At 41.0% G+C, this 21,791-nt stretch overlaps 1 protein-coding gene across 1 annotated transcript in view; it reads right to left on the bottom strand.

The window, feature by feature from the left end:
• SYNPR (synaptoporin) overlaps positions 1-10,234 on the bottom strand; it is a 297,196-nt gene extending 286,962 nt beyond the window's left edge. The window contains exons 1-2 of the mRNA XM_036870695.1: positions 10,018-10,234; positions 9,836-9,901 (exon numbers count right to left, since the gene is read on the bottom strand). Of these exons, the coding sequence (XP_036726590.1) occupies positions 9,836-9,901; positions 10,018-10,035 (84 nt within the window). The 5' untranslated portion in view covers positions 10,036-10,234. The remainder of the gene's footprint in view (positions 1-9,835; positions 9,902-10,017) is intronic.
• Positions 10,235-21,791: the final 11,557 nt, after the last annotated feature.

The following is a 21,791-nucleotide window of genomic DNA, read 5'->3' as shown; positions in this document are numbered from 1 at the left end:
GAGAAGGAAAAAGGTCCCTGAGAAGGTCTGGACATCCTTAGTCATTATGGGGATGAGCATTTATATTTTTCTTTGTGCTCTGACAACATGAGATAGCAGAAAGGGACCTGAATGAGGAATAAGAAGACATGACTTTAAGAAGCAATTATATATATTGTCCTGGCTATTTTCATTGGGGAAATCATTTAACTTCAAGATTCAGAGGTAATGAGTGATCACTACTAATGGGTGGTGATATGGAAAAATGATTAAGATTAAGGGGCCTGGCATCTAGTTGCCTGGGTTCAAGTCCTAGCTATCTCACATGCTTGCTGTATGATTTTAAGCAAGTTGTTTGCCCTCTCTAGGCCTCAGTTCCTTCACATATAAAAAGGGTTATTATTTGGTCCTTCAAAAGTAAAGTGAGATCAAGTGAAATAACACATGTAGGGCACTTAGGTTAAGTCCTTGTCTCTATGTATTAGTGTTACTACTACCTGTGTATATTTTATGATTATCTCACAATGAAGAGAGAAGAATAGAAATAAAAAACAATATGATGATAATATATTGAGCAAACTTTATGTTTATACTCTCTTGAAAAATTCTGGAATGCTTAATTTTATTTACAGATAGCATATCATTGTCTTTAACAACCTCTTCCTTAGTTACAGTTAGGGAGCCTCAATATAAACCAGATGCTCTGCTGGGGGTTTTATAAACACTGTCTTACTGAACCCTCACAGTAACCCAAAGATGTGACTTTCATGACCTTCATTTGATGGTCTCGGAGCTGAGGACAAGCACAATCATGTAATCTGCTCAGCGTCCCATGGCTGGAGAGAAGAGCCAGCCTTCCAGCAAAAAGTTCATTCCAAAGCCCAGGCTCCTTCAAGCCCCACGCTACCTTCCAGGTTTTTCATGGGATTCTTGCTTGTCAACCAATTCCTCCCCCATACCCTCCTGAAACAAACAGGACCCATCACACCAGGCAACCCAATGACTCTCCCATGAGTAAACATTCAGGATAAAAAATTTTATTTGCATAGGGATATTAAATTAAAAACAAACCAACCCCCCCCATCCATTCATGCATTCATGTTTTTCTACCACGTTAATAAACACAAGCAGATAACTGAGGTACTCATTAACGTAGTCTTCTAATGTTAAGGGCCAGGGTTGAATTAACCTACCAATTTATGAACAAAGATGAAGTATGTGTGGTTTGGTGTTATATGTTTTCCTTCACGAATGGGCTATCTCATGACTAGGGAAAAACCCCATCGTTATTCTCACAAAGAGGCTTTTCAACTGATGAACAAGTGGCACAAGCTGGCAGAGCCCACGTGTTGAAGGGGCAAAGGCGCAGCCCCTCCAGATCGCATTATCAGTGTGGATCCCCCCCAATGGCCCCTCGTCAGAGCGAATTCCAGGAAGCCTGCTCCCCAAATCTCAAAGAGGCAATGTCTTCTCCTTAAGAAAATGACCAGTTCTGCCTTCTTCGTCCACCAGACACATACACCTCTCCCTGTGCCTAAAGTGCCCGGGGCTTAAAGAACAGTCTAGGGGGCATGTTTTGAATCTCATGACACTGTATTCAGGCCACAAGTGACAGCGACTCGCAGTGAACCTCTGGCCCAGGGCAGCCAATCCATAGCCTGATATCGCCTGGGGCCGACGGCTGTGTCCCCTGAACAAATAATCTGCCGAGCCAATCGTATTCCTTCTCTTAGGACGTGAGATGAGAATCACAGAAAGAACGCGCTCAATGAGCAGCAGAAAGGGAACACACCACGAAGGCGGTGGGACGGCGGCCAAGGCGCGATACCGGCAACACTCTTGCTAAGGCGCTGCCTTGAACCCAAGACCTGCAGCCTGGGCCTGGGCCAGTCCTCGCGCGATTATTTCCCTAAGAGTTCTTTCTCCTTCCGCGCTGTGCAGTGGACATGCCTGCAGCTGCCCTCGTTCCTTGACAGTTGAGTCAGGAGTTACTCTCCTCCACAACCAAGACTGACTGCTAAACCTCTGTTTCTATGGGAGTCCCTACAATTCCTCTTCACAATGGAGATCATGAAAGGTACTTGACACTCCACCCAATGTGTTCCCAAGGATTCATTTATTCATTCTCTATTCTCTTTCCTCCCTCCTTTTTTCCCTCACTTCCTTCAACCAATACTTACTAAGCACCTACTGCATGGATGTTTTGGGTCTTTTATTGAAGTACAGTTGATCTATAGTGTTGTGTTAATTTCTGCTGTACAGCAAAATGATTCAGTTATACATACACATATACATTCTTTTTTATATTCTTTCCCATTATGGTTTATCTCAGGATATTGCATATCGTCAATTGCCTGGTTCCTATGTTCAACTGCCTGGGTGTTTTGGTGGGACTTATGAAAGCCCCTGGAGGTGTTCCTACCATGTGTCAAGCACTGTGTTAGATACTTAGAATGTACTGATGAACAAGACAAACAAGATCCTTGATTTCACAGAGCCTTTAGTCTGGTTGAGGAGCTAAAATGTAAAAAAAAAGTCATTAAACAGTGTGCTCTGGGAGCCATCAGGAGGCTGACTTCATCTGGAAGGACCTCCCTACTCAGAGAGGCCGTCCCAAAAGAAGTGATGTTGGACTTCCCTGGTGGCGCAGTGGTTAAGAATCCACCTGCCAACGCAGGGGGCATGGGTTTGATCCCTGGTCCGGGAAGATCCCACATGCCACAGAGCAACTAAGCCCGTGTGCCACAACTACTGAGCCTGCGCTCTAGAGCCCGTGAGCCACAACTACTGAAGCCCACGAGCCACAACTACTGAGCCCGTGTGCCACAACTACTGAAGCCCACGCACCTAGAGCCCGTACCCCTCAGCAAGAGAAGCCATCGCAGTGAGAAGCCCGCACACCGCAATGAAGAGTAGCCCCCGCTCACCGCAACTAGAGAAAGCCCACGTGCAGCAACAAAGACCCAATGCAGCCAAAAATAAATAAATTAAAAAAAAAAAAAAGAAGTCCAAAAGAAGTGATGTCTAAACTGACACCTGAAAAGAGAAGAGGAATTTGCCAGCCAAAGGGGGTTTGATGAAAAAAGAGAGTGTGTGTTCTAAGCATAGGAAGGGGCATGTGCAAAAAGTCCATCAGCCCAGCAAGAGACCATCACCAGGCCCCCCAAATATCTAATAAATGTGAAATGTGTACAGAGCAAGAAACAGGCTTTTAGTATGAGAGCTAAAAGGGTTGAGGGTGGATTTCCTCCAACTTTTGATGATGCATCAGTTTCAACAGACAGCAACATTCTCTCTTGCGGGTTCCAAAGAGACCAAAAAGACTGGGGCAAAAGCTAGAGGATGGAGAGTGGTTGAGAAGGGCTCAGCCCCGCAGGGAGCAGAGATACTTCACACCCCAGTCTTCACCAATTACCTCATGATATCCAGAGTCTCCTAGATTGGAAAAAACTGCTCCTTATCTTCACCATCATCATGATCACAACTATCTTTTACTTTTGGAGGACACTTAGTAGTTTACAAAGTGTTTTACTTGCTTGTTCTTACTTAAAATTTCCAAAACTATGAGAAGGTAGGCAAGGGGTGTTGTCCCCAAAATTCAGTGAGGAAGTGAGGTTCTCACAGGATGGCTAAGCTAACAGAATGAACGAGAATAATTACAAATACAGCTGAGGTCAAAGACATGCCTGCAGAAGGTGAAGACTCAAAGGAAAGTCATTGTTCTTTAGATGTATTCCTTAGAGGCTTTTTATTATTTTTTTATATTAACATAAGACTATTTTTCTTACCTGAATCAGGAAGAAATGTGAATCCTCTGGGGAACAGAGAACTAATGGTGATGTTTCTACTCGAGCATGAGAGCAGGGTTCTTCTCCTATTTTTATCTGGATGATTCCCAAGAGCCAGGTGTACCTGGGTATTAGGGTGTGGTTAGTAAGTGCCTTATAGTGGTTGATGCTATAAGAACCTTTGTCTATACCCTGGAGAATTCAGTTGGATACATGTAACTCTTTCAAGAATAAGCAATGTCTATGGATTATGATTTCAGAAAGATAAGGAAAACTGTCTCCCCACACCTCAACAAAAAAATTCCTGAGTACTAAGTTCCTGCAATTCTTCTTTTCCTTTAGGTCCAACACTGGCCTCTCTGGAATGTTCCTTGAATGCAATTATTCCAAGGAGCAATTCCCTAGAGAGTCACACATGCTATGGTAAAAAAAAAATCCCTGGCAGCAAGGTATAAGGGGTGAGGGGCTCAAAAGAGGCACACACATAAGTGTGAATATAGATTTTCTATGTCAGAACCTTGCCAAGACTCTAACTTGCAAGAAGTTGCCATAATGTTATAAATTACTCTCCGGGAGATTTCTACTTCTTCCTTTTTCATCGTTCCCAGAATCTCTCAAATTGTTATCATCGTTATCACCATCATCATCATCATCACTATCATCATCATCACCTTCACAATCATTTGTTGAGCACTTTTTATAGCCCAGGCACTGTGCAAGGTGGTTTATGTGAATTAAGACATTTATAGCAATCCTTTGAAGTAGCAACTATTGATGTTATCAATCCCATTTTACAGATGAGAAAAAAATGATACCTAATAAAGTTAAATAACTTGCCCAAGGTCACCAAGCTAGTGGAAGAATAAAATTGGGATTCAAATCCATAAGTAGTATTTTAATCTTTTTTTCTGTACTCGTGGGGTGAAATACCAATGTCTTAATGAAACTCAGAAAAGCATGAAGGGACAAATCCATTAGCCCACTGGGGAGCTGCTCTTTTATGAAAAGTATATTTATTGATTCATATTTCATTTACACATGATATTTGTTACTTGAGAAGCTAGAAGTTATAATTAAATCCAAATTAATGTGGCTTTGAAATTACATCCCACCCTCAATGGCAGATTGCTGCTCATAAGTTAAACAAGTTGTATGTTAGAATTCCTGTCTTATTTATGCTTAGAAAAAAAAAATTGTCTGACTCATGCACAGGTATTTTTAAGAAAATAGAAAAAAAAGACACATAAAATAAGATTAAATTACTGGCTTTATAATCAAAATCTTTTTCTATATATTTTAAATGAAAAGATACTGATTTTTAATTAGAACCTACTCTACCTTGGTTAATTAATAACCAACAGAAAATAAAACAATATCAAAGACAACTGATGTCTCTTGAGTTAGTCTCTAAATATAAACACTCCTTGGCATTTTCAGAAAAGGCCTGAAATACATATCAGAGTGGGTGATATAAACACTGCAAAATCGGATAGCATCTGCCTTTTAACGTTTCTGAGGATTAGGGATAAGTTACGGCAGGTGCCTGTTGCATTGAAGGAAGCAGAAGAGTGTAACATTTAAGAGAACACAGTTTGGAGTGACAATGTCAAATCTTGGCTTTGCCATTTCCTACAATTTTGTCCCTGATGAGTTATAAACATTCCCTGAATTCCGTGGTGAAATGGGAATGTAAGCCATACAGATTCAATACGATGATGTATGGAAAGCACTGGAATATAGTGCCTCATATGAAGCCTGCATGACAGAGGTAGCTACTGTTACGTCTCTCCTTAAGAGTTTAAAATGATAACTATATTATATTATATCATAAACATGCTTACTGTGTTATTATCAATAACATGATCAGAAATACTATTCTTATCAAGCAAGCAGTATGACGTTTGAAAAACATAGATCAGAATTTAGATTCAGGAATGAAGATTAGGGAAGCAGGTGCCTCCATTTAAATCAAGGAGCTCTATGCCTCGTACGTCAGACATGCTGCATCTCTGGATAAGCTGGCCTCCTTTGGAAAGGCAGAATGGAGATATGGAGTCCAGGGGTTGTAGCAGAAATAGTAGCAAAATGGGGGATGGAGGTCAGAGAATAAGAATTAGAGGAATCAAGCAAGTTGCCCCAGCAGTTAATTTTAGAGGGATGGAGTCTGGACCTGCCAGCCAAGCAAATATAATTTGGGGGAGCTGAAGTCCCTTTGATGCCCTTACATGTGCACCAATTCTAGTCCTGGACAATTTGGAACTGTTGGGGTCCCTACATTCCATACACATAAATCCACAGGTGCAAATCCAGAGCCTTGTAAATAGTAGAGAGAAGAAAGAATGTATTAAGAAAAATGCTTTAAAAGGAAAAAAAAAAAGCAGGCCAAAATTCTACTGGCAAAGAATTGAAGTAGCAAAATAAGAATGATCAGTGGAAGGCAGGATTCTACACCAATTTAGTAAGTCTGAGAAATAAAGGTAAGTTCAATTAAAAATAATTTTTTTACCATCTCCAAATGATGGTTTAAGACATTTTTCTGGACCTATTTTATCATCAGGGAATAAACAAAACAGACCACCAGAGTCAGTGCTGTGTCCTGAATTTTGGTTTTGACCCAAAAGATAGCGGAAAGTCCCCTGACCTCATTTAAGTAGAGATTAAGGATTTGGAAGTTTTGCCTCAAGGTCTTTGAAATTGGCTAAAGCTTTTTCCCTGAAGCCTTGACTTTTATATGTTTTTTAAGCTTTAAATCTACTGTATACATGAGCCTTTCCTAAGCAAAGAACACATCAATAAAGTGCATTTTCCCCCCAAGGCAATAAATCTCAAAGTGGAGGCTGTATTTAGAAGTAATACTGCTTCATATGGTCAATCCATAGAAAATCATTTAAAATGTAAGCTTTTTTTTTTTAAATTATTCATGTGCACAACTGTGGACAAGTGATATGCCTGTGATTCTTCCTGAAGACCACAGCTTTCCTTCACCCTCTCCTCTCCCCACTGAACCTCAAATTACACCCTTTGGGAAAAACATCAGTTTTAACAGTTCAGAGGTATACATCTATGGTTATACAAATTACAAACACACGCACCCACATTCACACACAAAACTATATTTTCCTTTTTTATTTTTACAAAAATATTGTATGCTATACATTAGTCTGAAATCTGACTGAATACATTTTCCATGTGTTGATTAAAAGAAGGAAAACCGAAAACCGCTTTTTTCCATATAACAATTTCATCAAATACTAAGAATGAAACTCATTTTTCTGCACTTAATTTTATCAAACACAATTGCCTATGCTGACTGCCAGCGCAATGCATATTAATTTAACCCATCTTTTTAATGACAGTATAATATTTCACAGCATGCATGAATCATACATTAATGATTTTCCTATTAACAGACTTACTAATTGTTTCCAGTTCTTTCCTCTACAAAGGATGTTGCAGTAAATAGCCTTGAACATAGATCTTTACATACACTTTTACTTCTACAGAATAAATACTGAAAAATAAAAAGGATTGTAGTTCAAAGTCTTTCAAGACTACCAACTTTGAAGCTGTTGCCCCACAGAACAGGAGAAACCAGGTGTTTTAGTGCTCTGTCATGCTCAATTTACACTTTTTGCTGATCACTACTGTTTACAGAGCACCATGAAAGGCACCTGGGGGGAACACAGAAGCAAACAGAACAAATTTCCTGCCATCCAAGAGCTAGAACTCTCTCATCACTATCTCCCACAGAAAACAAAGACCTCAGTGACTCTTCACCCATGGCATGCACAGAAGAGATATTTTCCTTTCTCCATTTTGATAAACTTTCTCAAAGCTTCTATGTCCCTGCTCTCATCTCTTGACCTTAGCTCTTTCAAAAGGTAGTCATCAACTAACTTATCTGACCTTTTAAGGTTTCATTGGTCCCTTACTCGGGTTCTCTCCCACAAATGAGAGGCTAATCACTGATTTACAAGCAAAATCCCTTCTTCCTTAGAGCCTTAGAGGCCCAGAAGAGAGAGAGGAAACCAACTATACATAAATCAAAAAAATATTTTAAATGTAGTAAGTTCTCTCTCCCTCTCTCTCTCTCACACACACACACAACCAAGAAAAAACTATAAGGCAGTGTGATAAATTCTCATGAATAAATGAATGGATAAGATGTAATGGAAGCCCAAAGAATGGGGTGAATCATTCAGTTTGGGGTAGAGGAAAGGGTAAGAACCAAATATGAGAGAAATCTTCACTGAGGAGGTAATATTTAAGCTGAGGTTAAAAGACAAACATTTGTTCTCGGCTTGGGCTGTGAGGGCATTCCATATAGTATTAATAAGAATAACAAGAGCCTTAAGGTAAAAAGCGCTTTGGAGTTTGGGGGGCTCCTTGTATAGCTTAGGGTGGTAGTCCTCTAACTTTAATGTGCATAAGAATTATCCGGGGAGCTTGATTAAAATGCAGATTCCTGGGCACCCACCTTCCCCATATTTTGATTTCGTGTCCAGAAATCTGCATGGAAAAAAAATTCATCCAGGTTTACCACACTCTGAAAGATACTCATAGAGGCTGTGTGTGGGGAGTGACATGAAATAACATTGCAACAGGACTGAAGGGGATACAAACTAATGTTTCAGGTGAGTGACAGTGTGAAACAATAAGAGATTATGTCAGAAATGATGTCAGGTCTTTGAATTTTGTTTTGAGAGACAATGGCTCGACAATGCAGCCTTTACACTGAGCAAAAAAAAATCACTCTTCCACAGAGAATGTTTGTTGAATGGCTGAATGATCGAATGTGGGCAGAACTCTGAGAAAGTCAACTGAAAGCGGCCCAGACTGTGAGTCCTGCTTGCTTTAACCTGGCTGTGAGGAAAACAGTTTTAGAATAGCTATCCCCAAACCAATAGTTCAAGCCTTCCAAATGCTGTCCTGATGTTATGTCCGGTTGATATATTCGTGCATTTTTATGCAGGTTTACAAACAAGGCAAATGCGATTACCCTGTAGATCATCCAGGTAAGCATGTACCACAGTTTGTGTTGCCAAAGCTGGATACTGGGCCTTGGAGCTAAGATCTGGGAGGACAAAACACGCTCTTACATAACTTCCCAGCTAGTCAGTGATAGGGCCTGTGATTAATGCTACATGACGGGCTCTGAACTTTCTGTTCAGATAGGTTCGCTCGCCTTTCAGAGCTCCTAGCAAGAGAATGTGTGACCCGCAGATTTCACTCTGAATAACCATCATGCAAGCAGCGACACTAACATTGCTCTGTGGCCCCCTGGGTAACTGTTTCTGCGCCTCCCTCCTCTGCCAACAGACAAGTTGCCCTAGGACTAGCAAGTTGTTTTTTAAGGGGACAGAACAGAAGAGTACTATAACTTCCTAAAGCCCCGTCGCTGAAGCAAGCTCCACAGAGAAGGCTGGGAGGTTCTAGAAGAAATCAGAAAAGCCCTCGAGAGCAGCCAGAGTAGAGAAACTCTGAGATGGGAAGGAGTCCCGCTCTCGACGGCAGTATCTTTCACAGCCTCGAAGCTTCTCTCTCCCTGGAGCTCCGGCGGCGGAGCGCGGATCGGAGCGCTTCCAAGCATCCCGGGCGGGGCGGAGAGCTGCCCCAGTGCTCACCAACTTTCTCAGCTTGGCAAAGCCCTCCCCGCTCGCTACTCCGCTCAGCCCCGGGTCCCTCCTCTCACGCCCTCACCCCCGCAATAATCCAGGTGAGCAGCCAGAGCCCAGCGGCACTCCCCCATCTGCTCCCCTCCCGGTCTCCCCAGGAGGCTTCTTTCCCCAGCCCCTGAACGTGTGCAAGCGCCTCGGTGACATGAGACGTGACACCTCGCCTAAGCGCCTGCAAAAACTCGTCCACGCTCCCGCCACCAAGCCGGGACCCTACATCCTGTCCCCGCCATGCCATCCCGGAATGGCACCTGGGGAGTGGGGAGGATTGAAGGAAGCGGCTTTTGCATCCCAGGCTTGGAGCAGAACCGAGCAGACAGCACCGCACCCGACCTCTCCTCACCTACTGGTTCGCTGCCTCGGTCCCCTCCCCGCACACACGCCGCTACTCACCAATTCCAGGGCTCGCAGGAAGGCAAGGGGCTCCTTCAGCACCCGGAAGGTGCCTGCCGAGGCCAGCTGTGGACCAAGGAGGCAAGAGAGAGAAAGAGACAGCGTGAGGAAGGGGCTGGAGACGCAGCATCCGGAGCCCGGGGGTCCCGCGGCCATCACCCGCGCTGCCCAGTCGGTCCTACCTGGCTCACGGGGTCCATAGCTCGCCTCGCTCGGGCTTCTCACCCAGCGGTGCCTTTGAAAATGAAGTTCGAGGGCCACCACCGTCCTCGTCCTCAGAGCCAGAAGCCCCCTTTCGGAAAGAGCCGGAGGAGCTAGGCCGGGGAGAGCTGGGCGCCCGGCGCGGGCTCGCGGACGCTGGGTTCTCGAAGCCTGCGCGCGGGTGCGGTGAGCACAGGCGGCGAGGGTGGGAGGGGCGGGCGAGGAGGCGGAGCGGCGGTGGAGGCGGGAGACCGGGATGGGGCGGGAACCCGCGAACCCGCCCAGCGGCCCGGGGGAGGCTGCAATTGGCCAGCTGCGAGGTCCTGAGGGGAGGGCGAGGAGGTGGGCGAGGCCCAACCGCGACCTTGGGACTGGCGTCGCCCCTCGCGCCCGGGGCCCTGAGGCGCCAGGGCAACTTTGGGGCTGTAGGTTTGGGGAAAGCAGGCTGGCACCCTCAGGAAGACGGTCCCCTGCCTGAGGACGGGGTTTCCAGGTAAGAGAGAGAGAGGCACCCCACAGCTTACGTGGGGAGGTGTGTGCGTTCTGGTGACTTCTGAACACCAAAGAAAGACTGCTGACTCGGTCATTTCTCTGAGCCTTCATGGAACGTTCTCCATGTGACCAAGCAGTGCCAGGTGCTGGGATACATCAAGGAACGGGATAAACACTGCCCGTTCCCTCAGGGGTAAGCAGAGGGTCAGGTCAGGGGAAAGGGAGCTAGAGGGGGAGAGGGGAAACGAATGAATCAGGAAAATATGGGACAGTGTGCCGGGCAGGTAATCCCATGGCCGCTGTGTGAGGTCAGGAGAGAATTATAAGGTCCATTTTTTAAAGTAGGAAAAAAAAAAAAGTAGAAAATAGACTCCGCGAGGCTGAATTAGCCAAGCTAACATAGCTCATGAGGGGCTAAACAGGGATTGGAATTCAAGTTCCTTTAAAACTCATGCTGTTTCTACTGAGATCCTTTGCCTAAGATACAACCCTCGAATGAAGCTCCCCCAATCCATCATAAATAGGCCTGAGTGCATCCCCACCTCAACTCATACTCTTTCTCCCTTAGTCTGCTAAGCTTGCCGAAACTAGTAAGCAACAAAACAATTGCGTTCTTTCTATGAATCAGAAATTGTGTTAAGGGCTTTATAAACATTACTTCATTAAATATTCACAAAACCCCCATGGGTTAGTAGTAGTGTTATTCTCATTTTAGAGATGATGGAATTGAGGGCCATGGAAGGGGAGTGCAGAGAATGAAGCCAGAGTTGAACTCAAAATAATCAGAAAAGAAGGAGGAGGAGTCTTCAGCACCCTTAGCCATTCCACCATGTAGTTGATATGTCCCCTTCCTTCTCAATCCCTTTGGACTGGATCCCATGTATGAAGTGGTCTCCCAGCAACACAGATAGCCCATCTGTTTACTAATAAGATTTGCCAGAAAGGTCTGGAGTTGGGGGATGGGGGGAAGAGGAGGAGGGAGAGTAATTAATATTCAGGAGTTGGGGAGAAAGATGCAAATGAATAGTTTAGAGTCTGAGAAGGGGAGGCAGCAGGCCAAAACTGGGTAAGAAAGAGTGTCCATTGTAGATGCCCCCTGCCCATGGATTTTGTTGGAGAAAAACTAGAAAGTTAGTGAGTCAGAACTCCAAAGGGCTAGTTGCACCATCTGCAGCCAGCCAGTTTTGTTCCTACTGCTCTTCCTACATGCAGATAGAGTCTAAAACAATTAGAAACAAGTTGTTTCAAAAATAAGCCATTATGCAACTACAAATACTGTGTGTCCTGCAATTTTGGTATATGATTTTGTGTGTGAGGTTATTTAACGTCCTCAAGACCTCAGGTTTTTAAAAATCTGTCAAAGGGAGCCAACAACATTAATTTAGCTGGTTGTTATGAGGACTCGATGAGGTTTTGTAGATAAGGTATCTTGGGCAGAGTCTGGTACATCATAATCTCTCCGTGTGTATTAGTTGAATTTCTGACTGCTAACACTTCTACAGAAGCAAAGGTGAAGGCTCAGAGGCCCACATTAGAGGCGTAGTTGATTGTGGCACCGTCTTGTCACTCTCTGCAGTGCCCCTCCACTATATATCCTTGCCCCTTTGAACTCAGGAGTTGCAATGTTACTTGCTTTGGCCAATGGTTGTGGGCAGAAGTGATGAATGCATTTCTGAGCGGAAGTTTTAAGCACCCCTTCATGATTTGCCATCTTGTTAATTTCCTTCTACTATGATGAATACAATGTACAATATTACACAGAGGCTGCACTCACAGCCTGGGTCTTGGCATAAGATTGATGTAGTGTAGAGCTGCAACTGGACCTTGATGGATGTGGAGCTGAGCAAGAAATGAAGTTGTAGTTGTAAGCAACTGAGATGTTAAAGTCTTTTGTTACTACAATGCAGCATAACCTAGGCTGATTGATACAAGGGTTCACACAGCTAGTAAGTAGCTGAACCAAGATTCCACCCTGTATGACTTCATTGTCCTTGAATCCTTCCTCTTTCCATTATTGTCAACTAGCTTATGCGGTATAACACCTCCTGCATATGTTTAATAATGATGATAATTATCATAATAGCTTATATCAATTTAGTTCTCGCTACATGCCAGCCACTGTGCTAGGTACTTTAAATACATCATCTAAGCATCACCGCCATCCCCTCTTTTATGGAGAGTATATCCAGGTTAGAAAGGCTAAGTAATGTGCCCAAGGTCATCTAAACATTTGTATCTCTATAGACAGAGAGATTGATTTATTTAAAAATACCACCCACTTGCATTTCATTTGAGCTGAGAACTTGGCGAGGATGAAGTGTGATGACTGAGCCTATTCCCCCAGGCCTGTCTTCACACCCAACATTCCTCCTTGCTAATATGGTGGCAAATTTTCCAAGTCCTCCAAACACCATGTGAAGGGAGCCAGAACTGTGGCAAATGGCAATGTAGTCGCTTAGACAACAATTGCACATTGTCAGAGGATGCTTCTCACGTTCCAGAAATGTATGAGCTGCCAACAGCTGCGTCACCAAAATAACCCAGAGTTCCATATCCCATTTGCAATGTTAAATACTTTGTAGACATTGGGGCTAGAACCTCTATATTCGGACCTGGAAATAACATTAGGTTCCTTTAAGAACTAGGTTGGGAGAAGTAGGAGGGATGATAAAACACTGCCACAATATTACTCTCAGTGACTGAGGGTGACCCCTTCCCTTCTGCCCCATGATGACGAAAGATAATTTCCCTCTTACAATAACAAATCTCTCGAAATGATTCAACAATCCTGTTAACATTGGTGGAGAGTAAATGATCCATTTTAGTGCCCTGCATTGATTATGTAAATCAAATAGCTTCCAAATTCTTCATTCGTGTTCAGCCAGGAACTTATAGTTTGGAAGATTTCCTTTGACATGTCAAGGCAATACATTCATTTGCTGCAGTGGTTTCAATAAAGGGCAACGTGGACCCTTCCCTCCCCCAAGAGACATTTGGCAATTATTGGAGACATTTGAGGTTGTCACAGCTGGGCCGGGTGGGTCGGTGCTACTGACACCTACTGGCATCTAGAGGGTAGAGGCCAATGATGTTGTTCAACATCCTACAATGCAGAAGACAGCTGCCCACAACAAAGAATCAAATGGAAAATGTCAGTAGTTGCCAAGGTTGAGAAACCTTGACTTATGCATTCGACAAGTAAGGACTGCCTGCTAATGTGTGTTAGTATTGCTCTGTAAACTATAAACAGCTTGACAAAATTCCTGAATTCACAGATCTTACCTTGTAGTGGGATATACCATAAGCCCAATTTGTTCAAGCTCCAATATTTGATGACAAGAAAATAAACAAAATTCAAAAAACCATTTTGAATCTCAAAGAGGGTTAATCCGGAATCAAAACTACCAAAAACCAAAGTAGCAACCTGCTGTAGACAGACTTTAGTTATTCAGGCAAATTAAATCTCATTCTCAGGGAATAACATACCTGGGTTTAATCTTCCAATATCTCTCGTGGCAAAAAGGAAAAAGTAATTTAAAATTTTATCCATAGCAACTTAATACAGGAGGAAATACTACCCACACGTTATGATATTTAAAATACTGGAAGTACGTAATGAGTGAAAGTCATTCAAAATATTACATATTTCACCCTCTACTCATACTACTAATCTTATCTTTCCAAATCTTTTCTTAACTAGTGAGGGTGAAAGCAAAAGCCAGTAGCGTGTTTGTGTAATATTTATTTGTGTGTTTGGTTTGCATGGGGTCACTGGTACACAGGACAGGAGATGGTGTGGAAGTATTTTCAAGATCTCTAATTTTACAATAAAGACAGCATTATCTCTCCACCCAATGATCAGGTAAAGCCATCTTTACTTACCTATGTTTCAGTCTTAAATGGCTTCAATAATGTAAGGATGTGTGTTTTTTGTTTGGCTTAAAACTTCGTCACAAAATAAGATTCCATAGGCTTCCTATGGAATTTTTAGCATTCAAGTAGGATCATTCTTAATTAACTATCAGAACTGATATAAAATTTCAAGGGTGGTTGGCCAAGGTGAACTCGCATCACAAAATGCTTTTGCTATTTCTACTTCCATCTTTGTTTTAAACAAAAGTTATCTGTGTCAGTATGACCAGGCTTTAATACCTGCTCAATAGAGGACCAAAACTCATGTCAAAGGACTTACCATTGACCGCAGGGAATAATGGTAACAGTAATCATAATAATGACTCTTGCAATGTGTTAAGTAGTAAGTAGTTGCTGGACAGAATGCTAAGCACCCCTATAGGCATACCTCATTTAATATCCTCATCAACCATATAAGTATGTACTGCTGTTTCTTGTTCAGACAAGAAACACAGGCTCAAAGAAATTTAAAAATCTCAGCTAAGCTTTTATGGATAGGAAACAGCAGAGTCATGATTTTTCTCCCACCCTCATAACTTTCCAAGAAAAAGAGGATATGCAGTTTCCATTGCAAATCTGAAAAAGTCACAAGCTTTAGGCAAAAATATTTTTCTTGCTGAAACATAAACAAAATTCCTCTGCAGAAAGAAAGTAAAGATGGGCACCATTGTCTATTACTACTCTTAGGACTACTACTACTGTTATTCTATGAACACAAGTAGAAAAATACCCTCTCCTCTCAAAGGCTCAATCATTCTAATTATTTTTGTCGTTCATCATTAGCTGTGTTTTCCAAAACGCTCATCATTTTTGACGTTCTCCTTGGATCACTCCCTTGTTTTCACAGACTCATGGATCACAACAGCATTGAGTTAATCTAACACCACTCACTGCAATTTTTGAATGAGGTAAATTCTTCTTCCCCAGGCAAGAGTCCAGCATAAAAGGTGATGACACAAGTTCTGGAATCAGATTCACTGAGTTCATCATATGCTGGCTTGATCACTAACTAGGTGTGTGATCTTGAACAAGTTAAGTCCCTTAAACTCTTGTCACTCAGTTTCCTTATCTGTAAAATGGGCTTAATAACTATACCACCCACATCACTTTGTAAGAAAGAATAAAGGAGTTACAAGTTCAGCACTCAGAAGAATCTAATACAGAAAGCTGCTAAAAGGCCAAGAAACATGACCTACCCCAGTGGTAAGGAGATGGTCTATGATATTTGCACCCCAAGTAGTTATCACACAACCACTACTTACAATAAACACTTTAGAAAAATCATTTGTTTTCTTCTATTTCCTTTCTTCTTTTCAGAATTCATATTTCTTTTCCCCCAAAATACTGCTCTCTTTTTGGTTGGTAAGAATATTGAGTCATTCAAAACATTTTTAGGAGGGAGGCTTCCTGATACACCTCAAAAAATAACAGTTCAATATGAAAGTTTTTTTATTTCTTTAATGTTTATAACTAGAGCTTTGGCAGGGATTTTTATAATTTTCTTAAAAAATAGTTTTACTTGGCAGTGTTTGCAATCTCTAATAATTTTATTCTTGTTTTAAGAAACATTTATATATAAAAAACTTACAGATGGTGAAGATAGAAAAGATCAGATCAATTCTCTCATATCTTTAATAAAAGTATGTAATCCAAATTGTATTGCATCCTTTTAATTTTAATAAATTCTCCAGATGGTCTTTAGACCTTGTGTTGCAATATGACAAAATGGCTTTTGCATCTGCTCTGAACGAGGCAAAAGAAAACCTTACCCTGTACAGTGATTCTAAGAACACATTTACTTATTCCTTCCTAATCTAAACCTTTAAGTAAAAAAAAAATTAAGTCAAATATGAAACATTAGAAAATTGACTCTTTTGGTCCTTCATGGTCATATTCTGTGCTGGCCTAGGTTCTTTCACAGGGCTTGACAGCTGTGTGAGGACCCTGCTGGAGCCACTCACACAGAGAGAAGCACAAATCCAGAACCTAAAATTAGGTTTTACTAAATTATATTGCACTGCACTTTTACACCTGCTTGGCAAATAATACCCAGAAGAAAGGTACAATTACACAGGCTCTTTGCCAGAAATAGAAGACAGGTTTAAAAAAAAAATACTAAAAGAGAGAGAAGGAAGGAATCTAGAAAAAAAGGAAGAGAGAAAGAGGGAGATGAGACAGAAAATGAAAGAATCCTTTCCCCAAACTATGATCAGCAGTTATCATCAACAGCATCCCTGGAAGTTACTTCTATTGAGAGTTTGCTATGTGCCAGGCACTATGATAAGCTCCTTATAACACTATGAGTTAGTTATTATCCATATTTCACAAATAATGAAACTGAAGCATCGACAGATGAATCGCTTGCCCAAGTTCATACAACTAAATGGAAGTGAAGCCAAGTTTGAAGCCAGTAATTCTTGAGAGTTTGAACTTATTTTAATACCTTCTAATTACCCAAAGTCTAAAATATGCATCTCTCAGACCACAGCTGGAAACTGGAGATATTGATGAGCCTTTTATTTCGTTACCAAGCCCAATTACCTAATTAAATATTAGGGAGATGATCACCTACATTCTCAACTGTTTCTAATTGTGGTAAAGAACACATGGATATCCAGCCTCCCCAACACCTTTTGTTGAAGAGATTATCCTTTCCCGATTATGTAATCTTGGCAATCTTGTTGAAGATCTGTTAAATGTAAATGCCTGTGTTTATTTCTGGGTTCTCGATTTTGTTCCATTGGTCTACGTCTGTCTTTATGTGGGTACCAACTATTTTAATTGCTGTAACTTTATAATGTATTTTGAAATCAGGAAGCATGATACCTTCAGATTTGTTCTTCTTTCTAAAGATTGTTTTGGTTATTTAAGGTCTTTGTGATTCCACATGCATTTTAAAATTTTTTTCTGTTTCTGTGGAAAATGCACTTGGGATTTAAATAGGGATTGCGTTGATTGTAGATTGATTGCTTTGGGTGCTATGGACATTTTTAACCTTATTAAGGATTCTAATCCATGAACACAGATGTCTTTCTGTTTATTTATGCCTTTGATTTCTTTCATCAGTGTTTATAATTTTCACTGTAAAAGTCTTTTACCTCCTTGGTTAAGTTTATTCTTATATATTCCATGTTCTCAATCTTTATGTGCTCTTTAGTTTCAGTCTTCCTAGTAATGATTTTTGGAACATCATTTGTTCTCAAGAAAAGCACTGTTCTCATTTATTTTTCAAGATATCCAAAGGATATCTTGTTTAACCTTAGTGTTATAGGACGTTAAATACTAATGAGGTGATATGAACATGCTTGATTAAAAAAATAAATTGAGCTACTAATTCATGAAAAGACATGGAGGAACCTTAAATGTACGTTTAAACATTGGAAGCCAATCTGAAAAGGCTACATACTGTATGATTCCAGCTGTATGACATTCTGGAAAAGGCAAAACTATGGTGACAGGAAAAACAAGAGTGGTTTCCAGAGGTTAGGGTGGAGGGAGGGATGAATAGGTGGCACACAGAGGATTTTTAAGGCAATGAAGATACTCTGAATGATACCATAATGATGGATACATGTCATACATTTTTCCAATCCCATATAATATGCAACACCAAGAGTTACCATAACGTAAACTATGGACTTTGGGTGATTATGTTGTGTCAGTATAGCTTCATCAATTGTGAAAATTATACCACTCAGGTAGTGGAAGTTGATAACAGGGGAGGCTATGCTCATGGGGGTGGGGAGCAGGGGGTATATGAGAAATCGCTGTGCCTTCTGCTTAATTTTGCTGTGAACCTAAAACTGCTCTAAAAAATAATTTAATTTTAAAATATGATAGATCTAGCAATCCCAGGTTGATATCTTGACGTTAAAAAAAAAATGTTAATCACTACTTAGTGCTGTTATTTCTCTAGCCAAGGACCTATTGTGCTTAATGGTAGAATAAGAAATGGAGCATGTTTATGAAAGTCTTCATTTAATGAAATGAGTGTTGGATTACTTTTTCCCTAGCATGGTTTAAATTAACCAAGAGAAAAATGTAATTTTCTCTGATGGCTTTTATCTCGCTGTATAAAGATTAATTAAAGGTAATGTTTTTTGGTTTAATGTGTAAGTTGCATGTGTTTGTGCATATGGAGAGTTTATGGAGAGAAATACAAGCACATTAATACTTCTGGTAGCCTTTCTTCTCTTTATTTTACAGATATTTTGAGTAATAAATATAAAATTTCAAATAATATAGAACTACTTAAGGTAGAAATTCCTCTTTTCTACCTGCTACTTCCATTGAAGAATATACAATCTCCTGTATAGAGATATATGTGCATGTGTGTGTATATATAAGTGCATATATTAGATATATATGCATATATACACATAAAATGTATGAATATATTTGCATATATTATGTGTGTATATATGCATATATTATATGTGTATATATTCCCCAAATATAATATACATACATTATTACATATTTCAAATAGTATATATGCTATATTTTACAGAAATGAGATAATGCCATATAGATTATTACATGGCCTACATTTTTCACTTTACATTTTATCATGGTGGGATCTTAGTTCCCCGACCAGGGATCAAACCTGCGTCCCCTGCATTGGACCACCAAGGAAGTCCCAGCCTTTCCATATTTTAAAAGCAGTTGTGTGAATACTCATTTCAACTTGAACCCTCACACCTACCTTTCCATGGTCAAGCATTTGTGAGGAAAATTCATCATTAGTTATCTTCTGTATTCATAAGCACATCATATCTTTATATTATTAGGAAAATAGAATTTATGCTTGTATTATAATTGGTATAATATATATTGGGGATACTTAAATATATAAATGGATTCTTAGTCATTTATTTTTTATAAATTTACTTATTTGGTTTTATTTTTGGCTGTGTTGGGTCTTCGTTGCTGTGTGCGGGCTTCTCATTGTCGTGGCTTCTCTTGTTGCAGAGCATGGGCTCTAGGTGCGTGGGCTTCAGTAGTTGTGGCTGACGGGCTCAGTAGTTGTGGCTTGCAGGCTCTAGAGCGCAGGCTCAGTAGTTGTGGCACACAGGCTTAGTTGCTCTGCGGCATGTGGGTCCTCCCAGGCCAGGGATCGAACCTGTGTCCCCTGCATTGGCAGGCAGATTCTTAACCACTGCGCCACCAGGGAAGCCCTAGATTCTTAGTCATTTATTATCACTAAAGTTATTTTAAAAATCTTTTTCACAATTATTTCATATAAGTAAAATTACCTAGAAATTGAAGATTGACACAGTGAAGACATTACAAAAAATAGTATATTTGGGAGACTCACTTTCAGCTAAACAACTCCATTCAACTCCCCCATAAGAAAACAGGTTCGATATTCAGTTTTCTAAATTTTCAAAATATTCCATATTTTCCATGAATATTTTTATATAAACAGAAACGATCACAATCAAACACATGCCTTGTATGTATCAAGAATGGACTGATTGATGTGATCAACGATCTACAACATGAAGTGGGGATTTGCTCAATCCCCAGTCTTTCTGCTGCCTGGATGTCGTGTTATTATTGACTGGCACCTTCCTCTCTATAAAGGCTCTTTGGGGACTCTTTTGCCTCACATATGACTTGGCATGTAAAGTCACTTGTTAAATTCTGTGCTCATTTTGTCTGTTTGTTTGCATGAAGAATGATTATTCCATGGTGTGAAATAATGAATATTCAAGTGACAGGAAATCTGAATTTGTGAAACCATTTCTGAAATTCTTAACATATCAGAATATTTTTGCTGAAATGGATGATACTGAACAAATTGCCAGGTTTTGTTTTGTTTTGTTTCCCTTCCCTTGATCCTTTTAAAATGTATTTGATGGAGGCGGGGAAGGTTCCTGAGGCCCCTGAAACAAACCTCAGGCATGACTGGATTGCTCTCTTAATAAAATGTTAGATGGTCATTTGAAATAGTCTTGATTCTGAAATGTAGACTTCCCATTCCCATATAATCATCAAAATGGCAAAACTGAGTAGAAGTTTACTCTTCTCTGATGCCCCAGCCAGGACCTAATGCAGGTAAGAAGCGTACACATGGTGGAGGATGGTGTGGTTTGCTTCTTCTTCCTTTTTCTGGCCCTTCCTCTTCCCCTTGTTAACATCTTTCTGACAAAAACAAACAGAGGTCAGTGGAGCAAGAAAGCTCTTAGTGAACTGACATTGTTATAAATTGCTTTATTCTCTTTCAGCCTGAAAGATTTTCTCTTCTTCAAAATGACACTCCCAACTCCTGTTAGGGACCACTCACCTGGCCCCCCTTAAGCTGAGGCGTGTGCCCCTACCTTAGCTGGTCATGTCCTCCCTCTGCAGCTGCTTAGGAACCTGGCAGTCCCTTCAGGCACCCTTTTGTTGGGGTCCTATTGACAGTCCAGGAAAGCCCTATGACAGTGCCCTTAAATGCGGCCCAGGATTGGTCCACGGGAAAAACGTATGAATCCTTTTTCCCAACAAACTTTGAGAGAGCACGTCCCCCACGGTTTCCACCACTGGCTTTGACTTCCCCACCATTACCTAACCCAGGATATTTGTCAGATGGGAGCCAGACATCAGCTCACTTTTTCCAACTGCCAGGGACACCCATTGAGCCCCAATTTTCAATGAGCTCAGTGCACTCCTGTAGGGTCATCTGTTCTTCAAGCAGCCTAGGAGAGCCCAGGGCCACATCATGATTTTCTTGGACCCCGGGAAGTTTTGCTTTCATGGGCCCTTTCTCTACAGAAACATTAACAACTGTATTTTATGACTCTGTTGGTATAAGGATGAATGTAATCCAATCTGGATTGTTTCTTTTTTTCTACTGATTTTAAAAGAAATGAAACCATCTTCATGGTTCCTAGTCATTGTGCCTCTTGAGCAGAGTGGGGAAACCAGTCTCCATAGACGTAACCAGTATATAGAACAAGTGAGACTCAGGAGGTTGCTGTAACAAATACAACTTTATATTTGTTTTCTTCCTGTTAAACTACAGGGTACCAGGAACTCTGGTAACAAACACAACAGATACTTTTCAACATTTGAATGTAGCAGTTAAAAAAAAGTGATGTAAAGATAGAATAATAAGGCTAATGGTGCTTAAAAAAAAAGAAAAAGAAAAAAGAAATAACAAATGCTTGAATTTGTTTATGTGATAAATTCTCCTCTATTCCAGGCCACACCCCACTTGGGGGAATGTGGGCACATGTTTGGTTTGGTAAGGGGTAGCCATGTTTCAAACTGATAATGAGGATAGCAACGTCTTTGTTCACTTGGATGCAGGTCTGCCTGGTTTGAATCACTACAACATCTGCAAACATTGGCAAGGTTTGCTAGA

This window comes from Balaenoptera musculus, chromosome 11, assembly GCF_009873245.2.
Source record: "Balaenoptera musculus isolate JJ_BM4_2016_0621 chromosome 11, mBalMus1.pri.v3, whole genome shotgun sequence".
NCBI lineage: Eukaryota > Metazoa > Chordata > Mammalia > Artiodactyla > Balaenopteridae > Balaenoptera > Balaenoptera musculus.
The sequence above is the reverse complement of the archived record's forward strand: the minus strand, read 5'-3'. Positions and strand labels throughout refer to the sequence as shown.